This window comes from Rhipicephalus microplus, chromosome X (genome assembly GCF_043290135.1).
Source record: "Rhipicephalus microplus isolate Deutch F79 chromosome X, USDA_Rmic, whole genome shotgun sequence".
Classification (NCBI taxonomy): Eukaryota; Metazoa; Arthropoda; class Arachnida; order Ixodida; family Ixodidae; genus Rhipicephalus; species Rhipicephalus microplus.
The window spans coordinates 398,514,120-398,526,166 of NC_134710.1; the positions used below are offsets into that span (position 1 = coordinate 398,514,120).

At 48.5% G+C, this 12,047-nt stretch overlaps 1 protein-coding gene across 2 annotated transcripts in view; it reads left to right on the top strand.

Annotated features, from left to right (window-relative positions):
• Positions 1 to 12,047, top strand: part of Fatp1 (Fatty acid transport protein 1) — a 137,784-nt gene that overhangs the window by 87,434 nt on the left and 38,303 nt on the right. Inside the window, exon 1 of one of the 2 annotated variants that reach the window (XM_075880182.1) lies at positions 11,214 to 11,254. The exons of the other annotated variant lie outside the window; for it this stretch is intronic. Coding sequence (XP_075736297.1) covers positions 11,229 to 11,254 — 26 coding nt within the window. The 5' untranslated portion in view covers positions 11,214 to 11,228. Of the gene's footprint in view, positions 1 to 11,213; positions 11,255 to 12,047 lie in introns of those variants that run through there. 2 annotated transcript variants of the gene reach the window in all.

Here is a 12,047-nt window from a genome sequence, read left to right on the forward strand (position 1 = left end):
AACACATAATGACAGTACTTAACTTTATGGCTAGGTTGCGTGAGCCACCACCCGATCTAAAGGGCACAGTCGGATACATCGGTCATTTCTTCCGTCCGTCCGTCCATCCATCCATCTATGCTCTGCCCAGTCCAAAGCTCGATCGCCACCGTCCTCTATGATCACGTAAAAAGTGGCAGCTGCGCCAGTTCACGCACATGGAATGGGTCTATATAGCTGGCCTTGTTTAGTCATACTCGGCAGGTTTAACCAGAATAAACGGGAATGTGTGGAGCATGCGTGGTAGCGGGTTCAGTGCTTGTATACAACAAATAGCGAAGCCCCCCCCCCCCCCCTTCCCCATCATTTCTCTCGTTCGAGGTGGGATAATTTACTTTCGGGGATCAGCCTTGCTTGTGAGAAACTCTCTTTCTTAGGCCCTGCCTCTTCCACTTGTCATCATTGCCTGCCTTTTGTACGCCTGCCTCCGCTCTTCTAGAGGAAAAACGTACCTCGTCTATTGCGCCTGCGCGCGGCGTTTTGCCTCTGAGTAGGAAGCGTCTGTTCGATTCCCGCGCGTGCACCGATGGGGGATAGGACGGAATACAAGAACGCTGACCCGCTTTACTGAACCTCGAATGGTCATAATTGTACCACTATCTGAGGTGTCTATGACTTGAAAACTCTTGAATTTGAAAAGTTTGTTTTCAAGCTATAGGTCTTGAAAGTGCTCGAATTTTCGCGAATACTTGGAAATCCTTGAATGTCCTTCCTTTTAAACGCAGTGTCCCACAATTCACAGCGCATTATTTGTGATGCCGTAAATGTAGCAGGTGTCTTATGTAATGTGTCCACCACAAAAAAAAAAAATGGGAACAGCAGTAGCTTCGGCACGGAACCCACGCCGTCCATTTCTGGAATCTCAGAAAAGGCAGGGGGATGCGAAACGGAAAAAAGAAAGGTTGCATTAAGGAGGAGGTCGCAATGCTTACAAAAACGAAAATGCACCGCGGTGGGGAATGAACAGCTACAGCAGACTCGTAATGCAGAAAAGGCAAAAACAATCAGCGGCCTGACGTGCATCATCAAGTCCGGCAGCCTTAAAAAGACTACCAAGACCAAGCAGCTAGAGGTGGTGGATAATATGAAAATTGAGAAAAACCAACGAGCGTCGCATAACTGTTCCGTAGTTTTTTCTCATCTGAATAAAAGTTTGCAACTTGTGTCATATTGAAAGTGATTACTTGTGCAATTTTAAGAAATTATGATTGGAAGTTGTCTAGAAAGAAAATGTCACCGGAGCCGTGTTTTTGGTGTCTGCTCCAGTGATGTTACCATTTTTTGATGAATTATTTCCAGCGTTTACCCTCCGCGGATATGGTTTAACATACAATGTGGTAACAATACTGATTGTTGGCCTAGTTGGTACTTGCTTACTGACATGAGTGTTTCTTTACTTTGTGTGTGTGTGTTATTTGCGGCCAAAGCATGTCAGTAATGTAGTCCTTGAAAATTCGCACACATAGCCTTGAAAGTCCTTGATAACCCTAGCATTTTCGTCATGTAAACGAGCATTAACCCTGCTATGATCTTACCATAGTGATCTAATATTATAGTTGAGTGTGTGTTTGACTTTTAGCTCTTGTCAATTAATTGACACTTCTCAAACCTTAGCCTTGGTCCACCAATAAATCAGTTGGCACTTTTCAAAGATTCGTGCAAGAATATTTTCCTGCTTAAACCTATTTTACAGAATTATTTTGCCGTTCTAATTGCGTACCACTTCGCATTCTGGCGAACGTCTCCGCGTACCACTGAGGCTTTTCGTCCCGCCGCGGTGGTATAGTGGCTAAGTTACTCGTCTGCTGACCCGCAGGTCGCGGGATCGAATTCCGACTGCGCCGGCTGCATTTTGGGTGGAGGCGAAAATGCTGCAGGCCCGTATGCTCAGATTTGGGTGCACGTTAAAGAACCACAGGGGGTCGCAATTTCCGGAGCCCTCCACTACGGCGTCTCTCATAATCATATGGTGGTTTTGTTACGTTAAACACCACATATCAATCGAATCAACCACTGAGACTTTTCGAAAACGGCCGTGTGAATGAGGCCACGTCATGGGCACATTGTAGGCTCTCTATTCAGTACAAAGACTAAGGGAGACAGTAATATAAAAAGGCAAGATGAGCGTTGAATAATAATAATAATAATAATAATAATAATAATAATAATAATAATAATAATAATAAACTTCTTCTGTCTGCGGTTGAGGCTACTTAGTTGAACCGCACATCGCACAGGCACAGTGGCATTTTTTCCAACAGTATGCGCATGCATAGGGTGGCTAGCACAGAGGTTCTCATTCTAGCATGTCTATGACGTGACCAGTGCACCGCCCAGCGTTTATTTAACCTTATTGTAGCTGCGTGCACACAAGGAACAGAGAAGTGGGTGGAACGAAGAAAACAATCGACCTCGGCTACCAAGTGCGGCTGTGTGCGCGCAACGTGAAACGAACCTTAGCAGAGCGCGGAGAAAGAAAGGACAAAAGTATAACCCTCGCACTCGAGGGGCAGGCTTCGCGGTGTGGCCGGCCTCTTCTAGTTTCCTCGAATCGCCTCGAAGACAAAGCAGGAAACGAATTTAAAGAGCGCCTATCTCAATAACGCCGAAGGCCTCGCGCTCTTATTTCTCTCTCTGTACTCCCCTTTCCTCGATGCTGACGTCACCTGTGGCATTAAATCACGTCTCGCATTGTGTGCCCGCCGTTCGCTTTCTCTTCGAAGTGCGCAGCTGGAGCCGGAATGCCTTCTCTCTTGGACGAATGTTCCCGTCACACAGGATTGATCACTGTGCGCATCACTGCCAACTACTTTTGCGCGTGTAATGGAAGCGCATTGCACATGTTCAAATTATTTCTTCTTTCGTTACTTTACGCAATAGCGAGACTAATCCGCGAACTGCACGTAACGTGTAATATCCGTCTTGTCCTCTTTTTCCCTGTAAAATGTGTGCTACTTCACGTTATGGTATAAAAGAGTTTTCTTCTCATTGATATTAATACGAAAAGACTACGTGCGCGCGCGTGCCCTTTTGAGCAAAATAGTTTGCTAACCATGTCGAGCTTCCTTTTGTTCACGTGTGAAATGTGTTTGCTTTTGTCGAGTACTTGTTAATTAGTTCCTTTGGGACAGTGGTATCAACTCTGACTGAGATTCGCTTAATTTCGCGGCCAGCTTACACGACAGTGTTCAGTGGCATCAAACTCTCGTGAATTCGGTCATATATATTTCGCTGCAACTTGGTTCATTCGGATGATCTTCAGCGCCGCAAATGTGCAACGCAAAGGAGCGAAAACGGCGTTCGAGCCTTAACGGCCGCGGGCTTTCAGGAGGTCCACCACCACGTTGTTCGTATACGTAGGTGTGGGTTCAGAGCACGTTCCGGACTTAGACGCGGGGATCTTCATCCACGTTCACACTGTGTACGAAGTCGTGAATTACGAATATTGCGTCTTTTGCGCTGCCTTTATGCAAAACAATAAGTGAATTCGTGCATTTCTCAAGAAAGTGAAAGCGCGTTCTTGACAAAATAGACATTTACTTATTACTTTTCTCCATAATTTCGATAATATCGGCATTCGTTTGATTCAGACATCTTTTGCGGTCCCACGGAGTCTGAATTAAGGAGCTCTTGCACAAACACACACGCATACGCGCACACACACGCGCACACACGCACACACACACACTTTCTCTCTCTCTCTCTCTCTCTCTCGCTAAGCGGTATTGCATGTATTGCGTGCACCTTAGGCTTCACTTTACACCCTACTTAATCGAGCAACGTTGAAGGAAGCACGAGAAGGAAACTGGGGATGAAACGAGCTGGTCGATTCACGCGTGTTCTCGTTGTGTCCCGCGACAACTAAATGAGCTTGATTGCAAGACAGCGTCATCCCCGATCGGCCGAACGGTGCGCTTCCTGGGCATTGCATATAAATTTGTTCAGAGCAGGCGCCCCGTTTCAAGGACTGGACCTTGAACGCAAGCCGCCGCGCGTAACGAGGTGAACCTCTCTTCGCGCGCGTTTTGTCAGCGCTTGCTCCTGCTTCGCCAACGCCTCTTGCGCAACACGCTGTGCTTCGCAGTGTGCCTCACCCTTGTTTGTTGCATACAACGTGTGCTGGGGGTAGTGGTTAGAAGATGAGAAAAGGCACCTAATTTCTGCAACCCGGTCGGGATCACGGCGCAGTGCCTGCGGGGAAGGGAAAAGGGAGAAAAGTGGAAAGAAGAGGAAAGATTAATTGAGCAGTGGAACGGTCGTCATCAACAGAAGCAGCAGTCCAGAAGCAAGGGTAGGGGTGGCAAGGGCCCCATCCTCAGCGGTAGGGTGTGCTGCCCGTGACGCGGCGGGCTGCATCGGCTGCAACACTCGGCGCCTGTTCGCGCTCTCTCTCTCGATTGGGCGACGACCGAAATTGCGTTCAGGAGGGCGTCCCTGTATGGAGGCTGAACAATGCCCGAGAAGGAAAGTGTGCTTTGCTTACTACCAAAATCTACTTTACGCGAGTTTTTATTGTTTTACTGTGCATTCTACGAACTTGAAAGTAATAAACCGCAATTAAAAGAAAAGAGGGACCCTCGAAGATACTCGTTTCGGCCCCGTTTTTAGTGCCGTTACATTTTAAGATTTCTGAATGTTCCAACCGGCCCCATTCAACGCTGGTTTTGCGAATGTTTGGGTTTAGCCTCTCTGTGGTCACCCCCTGTCGTGCACCTGAACATAAAGAAAAACTTCACGAACGTGTTAGCAGTCTGCTTGAATGCAGCCGTAGAGAATCCAGCCCGCGGCCTTATATTTATAATATTTTTTTCTTCTACTGTTTTTCTAGTTATAGTAGAAGACCTCACGACGTCCCTGAGCCATCGTGGCGGGTCCTTGATTGAATCACAAAGAGAATTATATGTTCACAATGTCGTGGGGGTGAGTAGGGGGTTCTTTCTACGGTGGCAATACTTTATTGATGGCGTCAGAGTGCACGCTGATGAGAACAAATTCCCGACCGCTGTGTTATTTACGCGCAGACCGTATGGGAGCACCAAAATAGCAATAGAAAAAAGTATGTTTGTATACTGCGTACGATGAATGATCGATTTATTCACCGTGTGATCAAAGGGTATGGGGTTGTGATTCGATGGTTTATTTGCTTCGTGTCCGTTGCTCTCGACATTTTTACAAACAGGGCTGTACGTCGCATTTTCCTTGTGTGCCAGCACGGGGACGTGTGATTTAAAGTGCACATTTTCATTTTCGTTCGTACTTTGCCTTGTAGCTGTGGCGCTGTTGAAAATCCCCCCCCCCCCCTTTCCTCAAAAAAGAAAAAAAAAAGCTCGGGTGAATGAACTAATCGCCTCTTCGCTAGTGCTTTTTTTTTTCTTTCTTGCGTTGTTTTTATTTTTTAGCAGGCCGGCTTAAGGCTGTGCGCAAGAGTTCTCGATGCAGGGGCAGACGCTAGGTGTTTACTTTCCTTTTACGCGTCGCGAAATTCTACGCGCGCGCGTGCAGTGTACCTATGTGGAGCTCTCCTCAATGTCGACGGAAGGCATGGTCCGATGCACAAAGCGTGCATGTCTCGCCAGTTGTTTGTTGTTTACATCGCACGGCGGCGAGACGTGTGACGCCGACCTAACCATATGCTCGCAAAAAAAAAAAAAGCACCGAAGCATATGCTCGCAAAAAAAAAAAAAAAGCACCGAAGCAGGACCGCGCGGTCGCCGAGACCCGATTGAAGAAGCAGGTACACTTCCATCTGGTTTTCGGAGACTCGAACAAAAACAAAAAGTGGGGGGGGGGGGGGAACTCATTACCGTGGAAAAGTTCGTACCAAGGTTGCCACTGGTGGCATGGCAAATATTTGGCGATTTTCGGCTTGTGTCTTGACTGAGTTATGCATCCTATACTCAGTGTCTTCAAAGCGAATGGGCGACTTTTTTTTCTATTTTTCTTTGATTTACGCCCACTAGTAGAAACAATCAAGTACGACTTACCTGTTTCTTCTGTGTATCTTCTAATTCACCTAGATCCTGGAGGCTCTGACGCACTGGTGCATCGCGCAGCTACCTCCCAGAAACTTAGATCACTGGGCTACTTCGCGTGCCGCGAAAAGGGGGTGTTATGCTAAATTGTTTAGGTGCTTTGAGCGTTTTCCAAGTTTCGCGTCTGAAGTCGCCATGTGATGGTTAGGCATCGTGTTTGGACCGCAGCTCCAACTCTCGTGAATAGCTTGTCGACTTCTTAACTGCTATAGTACCCCCTAGTTTAGCATGCTGAGTTTAAGCTCGTTATTAACGTACTTTTTTGGTAGGCCAAGAAGTCGGGCTTCTTTGGACAGCCTTCAGAAACTACATTGAGGCGAATGGGTAGCGTAAGCGTGACCACACAGTAAGCGCGGTGCGGGCATTGCGATGGTTACACAGTAATTTTGAGTTTATTTCCGTTGCTTTGTAATCAAGTTCTTAGATTATCGGACTCAAGATTCCACCACAGCAATATTCTCTAAATCTGCAGCAAGTCTACGCAGGGTGTCCCACTCTTGTAGTAGCGGCTACTTCATTCCGTACTCGCTGCAACTGAAATCATCACAAACTTTTGTTATGAGAAGGTAGCATTCAGGGAGGGACGCTGCTAGTGCATGCATGTGTTTTCCCAGATATCCCAAGGTCAAGCGGGTGATCTGACTGGCACTGAAGAACGTCAATATAATTTGGGCTTTGTGGATGGCACAGTACTCCACTATTACTCCACTTGGCTGTATACATATAAGTTTTATCACTAGGCCCGTCACATCGTACAGTGACGACTTTATTGGCGAAATTTGAAGAAAAATGGCGACTTTTGGCGACACTTCGTCGTCTTTGGGCGAATTTCGCTCGAAAGTCAGTGGCAACCCTGATAGTTGCGGTGCTCGGCTGCTGATCCGAAGGTCGCGGGTTCGATTGCGGCTGTCTCATTCGATGGAGGCGAAACAGTAGAGGTCCGTGCACTGTGCGATGTCAGCACGTCAAAAAAAAAAAAAAAAAACACCAGATGGCTTCATTATGGTGTCTCTCATAATCACATTCTGCTGTAGGGGCGTAAAACCCCCAGATAATATCATTAGAACCCCGAACCAGCGTTTAGTCAAGAGCAGACTTGGTATTGCACAACCGAGAATGCGAACTCGTAGCTTGACGAGTTGTGGGGAACGAGTTGCTGATCGGCTCGCTATCGATATTGGACGCGACACGCTCGTGTGCAATGCGTGACCTTGCCTCTTCTCCGCTGTGCCCTTGGCGACGCCAAGCTCGACGCGCGCCACAGCATTGTCAGCCTATCTGCGCGCATCTCGTTATACCTTGCGAACGAGGCGTGTTGGTGGCAAACTCCGTGGCGTTTCAGTCGTTTTCGTGTTCTTTTATTTTCTCGCCAACGCTTCCCCTGTTTGTATGTGCGTTTGTAGACCTCTTGGCAACGACGCACTTTTTCTCCTCCCGTGCAGCGGGTCTGGGTCGCCAAAACTGTCACTCACGTCGGTGACGTCCGCCTCTCGGAACTGGCGCGTGGCCAACATTGCGCAGTGCACGCGCAGCGTTTCCCACTCTCCTTTGGTTCGACGAGAATGGGCCGAGCGGTCGTATAAGCCACTCAGCGCGCGCGAATAAATGAAGTTGTGCCTCTGCCGCGTCTTCGAAAAGCACTCGGATCTATCGGTTGCGGCAGCGATTTTTAAACAGTTTTGAAAGAGTAATGTTGCAACAGAAACGATGCACCGCGGCCGATTAAAGCAAGTTACAGGCGACGTTGGTCAGTCACGAGCGTGGACATGCGAAATTAGCGTTTATTTGCGTAGTAGCCTTAATTTCGTTTTTTTTTGTTGTTGTTGTCGTTCTGCGCTCTTTGCAGTGCTATTTACGTAAGTTTTGCTATACGACGAAAATCATTCGCTCCGTATGGATGTGCGGCTGACGAAAATCGAGCCTCTCCTTCGGATAGTGTCGAGCAATCGATGAAGGCCCGTGCGTGCCGACGTAACCGCATTCGCGAGCGAGATATATACACGCAAAAGGGCGCGTGTGTACTAAACTTGCAATGAGTTGTTTTACGCGATGCGCATCACGGCCGTCTTGCCTAAATAAGCCGAGCTTCACCTTGCGATGTCCCGCATGAACGACTTGGTATATATAAATCAGCGAAGAAATTGGTTATAACGGAAGCTATCGATGGAGCAGTTTTTGATTGATCAAAATCACTTTTCGTAGGTAGCAAATTATCCCTCTACTATAATTAAAGCCGCCCAAGGATTTCCATCACTGTTCTTTTACCTATATGGCCGTGTGTTTTTTTTTAACCGGTTCTTAGTTGCGCCCCTTAATAGTGTCTCTTGTCCGTCTGTCGGTTTCGTGACGCGCACTGCCTGCGCTGTGCATCCACTGAGCGTGATCGATCGTTGTGTCGCGTTTACTGTGCCGCACTTGCTGCTGTCTTCGGTCGGCTGCACCAGCGACGGTCCAGTCGTGTCCTCCCACTTGCGTGCTTGTCCCGTATGCGCGCCCGTCTTCGCAGAGAGTGGGCCCACCTAGTCACGGTTCGTTGCACGCGTGTGTGTGCATGTTCATTGCCTGCGAGTTTCGCGCGACCCTGCTAGTGTGAACGGGAAGACTGGGGGAGAAGCCAAACCGACCGCAACGACGAGCTTTCGCTGTGAGCGGCTTGCGCACGCGATGTAGTACATGCATATGTCAGAATTTTCTTTTGTCTTCAGCTTTCGCTGATATGAAGCTGTGCGGACATTTAGCGGATATTTTTTTTTTTTTTTGTCGACGAAATCGGTAGGTGAGCGAGGGACGTGCGGCATTGCTTGGCACGTGCCACAAATGTGACTGTCAACTGTTTTGTTTGAAAGCAACGCCGACTAAATTTCAAGGCCGAAAGGCTGCCGCAGTGACGTCATAGGTTGGGAGCCCAGTTGCCCAACTGAGCATGCTCAGTAAGACTTTTTTTTCCACATCTTTTATTCGGCCCAATCAAGCCGCAGCAGCTGCGAGAGCGGGAGCGTTGGTTCTCCTAAAACGTGAACGCAACACAGGCTTTCCGCCGCGTTCGCGGCGTAACTGGGCCCCCACCCTCTGACGTCACTGCGGCAGCCTTTCGGCCTTGAAATTTAGTCGGCGTTGTTGAAAGGCGGCGACGCCCTTGCCGCATTGTTGCACAGTGCGTGTTCAGAACGCAGCTACCACAGAGAGCTTAATGTGGCTGTGTTGGTTCTAAAGAACCATTCGACTCAGTTGAAATCAAAACGCGACTCTACATGGTATATGTGCACGCGTGCGTGTGCACGGTCTACGCCCGTGGCCACACAAAATTCACGTCAGATTGCAAATGCACCGTGAGCTTTCATCCTGTTCCTTCACGTCAGAATGTTTCAAAGGTTTGCGCAGCACTTCCGCTACTGAAAAAAAAAAAAAATGCGGCAACGAGTGACTGAGCCAAAGCAGTCGCTTTTGCGGCCAAAGCGGCCAATTGCGACTAAACTTGGTCGCGCGACCGTGCGCGCTGTAACGGTGCACGGCTTCGATCCTGGTCGTGGTGGTCGCATTGCGAAGGAGGTGAAATGGCAGAGGCCCGTGTACTGTGAGATGTGAGTGCACGTTGAAGAACACCATATGGTCGAAATTTCTGGAGCCCTGCCTCGTAATGATATGGTAGGTTTGGGACTTTTAACCCCAGATGTTATTATTGGTCGCGCGACTGGTGCTAGTCGCATGTGTGAACGAGATTTCGCGCGGTGCGTATTCTGATCTTGCCGCACGGCAGAGGGAATCCGGTATGTGAGAGGTCGGCGTACCCCCCTCCCTGTTAGACATAATGCGCATGCCCCGGCTCCTCCCACTAAGTGAGCTTACCATCGGGAGGCCCCCTAGAGTCATTGTCATCACCGGCGTAATGATGTGCGTGTGGCTTGCGCGGCCGAAACCATTTGACTGAAACTGCGCAATCCGACTTACGCGACAATGGGAGACGGTCAACGGAAATGAGCGCAGTGTAACTCGGTCAGGCAGGCAGAAAAAGAAATTGAACGAATAGTGCAGTTATTGTATTTTCACGTGCGTCCTTACCGTCGTGCTCCAGTCTTTATTAACGTCGCGTGTCAATTGTGCAGGATGTTTATGAAATTACTGGCTGCACTTGCGCTGTTTCTGAAATCAGTTAGCCGTATATACCATAAAAATACAATAATTTCATAACCGTTTGTGGTCCACGCTCTTGGTGTACGTGATACGGTGCGGAGTCTCGCCGGTCTGCGGTGCCTGTCGTAGTTACTGACGAATGTTCTTGCTGTACTCGTTGACCATCGTTGCACACGATGAACATGTGCGCCGGCTTCTTATCAGATTCGGTTTCTAATAGCGGTATTCGCATACCTTTGCTTGACGGCAACTACGACCGTTGTTTTCCTACTTACAAAAGGAGAGAGAAACCACTTGGCTCTGTTGCGTGCATGTTCTGTTCGTCTGCTACGCATCGCTAGCCTACGCCTCGAGCATTCCGACGCCCTCCTCCTGCGGTGTCATTCCGCGAAGCGTTCGACCTTTCCCGATCATTGCTTTCCTCCCGGGCAGTTGGCGCGTTTTCGAGCGGTCGTACCTGGCGACTAGTGCGAGACAGGCTCTGGTGCGAGAAGCAGCAGAGACGGCAAGAGTGAAAACTAACTCCTGCTCGGCAAACTGGTTTTCGTTCTTTCCTTTTTTTTTTTTTTTTTTTTTGTGTGTGTGTGCTGCTGCCGGAAGGAAAAGGCGAAATCCGCGCGCGCGCGTCCTACTCGCTGCTGCCGCCGGCGCCCGCTCTCCTCGCCTCGGGCGCGCTGGTTCTTCGCGCGTCACTGTCTGCCTGGCGCGCTGTTATTTATTTTTTCTCCTTTTTTTAACGGCCGCTTCGATGGGGGGCACGTCGAGGTGCACGTCCGCCCAGCTCCTGCCTAGTCGAGGAAACGCCGCAATGTCAGCCTGCATTTCCTCTACTGACGCCGCCGCTACCGCGGCTAACACTTTGTGCGCCGGCAGCGACTTTAACGTAGTTGCTGGGCGCACAACTTAAGAGATAACGCAGGTAGTCTACTTGAAATTAATGTGGTCGTTGTGATACGGAAGCCGCAGGAGTGTAGGATTCGTAATACTCGTGGGACCGTTGGAGATATTTGCAGATAGCTCGGCGCTATGCTAGCGCTTCTGATGACTGACGTGTACGTTTTTCACCGATTCTATGAGGTCTTGATATATTTAAAGCTGTCTTCTTCATTTTTTTTTTCGTTTTTACCGTCCTTGATTTACGTAAGTCAGGCTGAACATGTAAGGCTATTGCGCGTTCAAACCCTGAGGTCAGTTACGAAAAATGATAAAAATAAATGAAACTACAACCAGGTAACATTGACAACGAGTTTACAGAATGCCGTTCAATGTAATTATAGAGAAGTACCCTTGGTGTTCCAATTTTGTAGTAGTCGTTAGCGACACTGTTTAGAGCAGCATTTGCTGTTTCATTTGACCAATAAATAGAGCCATTAACCAGCACATGTGTAATGTGGCATTTTAAGTACAACAGTTGTGTAGGTATGCAGTGGTAGCATTTGTATAGACAGACAGCAAGAGTAATGCAAATTAGGGGATTAACATGCCCTTTGTAGTGGCAGTTTTGTACCAGGGAAAGGTACGTACGAATGGAAAGAGTGGAAGAAAGCTAGAAATTTTAAACGGCGCATATGAAACAGAGTATTTAATTCATAAGCGTACCAGACGGGGGGGGGGGGGAGAGCGAGACCCCCCACCGAGAAAAGCTGGGGGCTGAGCCCCCCCCCCCCCCCCCGCCTTTTTGACAGTGGTCACTCTTGGCTGCACGCTGAGGAAACGAACAAGTAAGGCGTAGTTTTACATCACAACAGTAATTACTCAATTATGTTCTTATGGGAGAATGAAATTGTTACGAGGCTATATATGTTACAACATGTGAAATTTTGCCAACATTGCCGCTTTGATGAT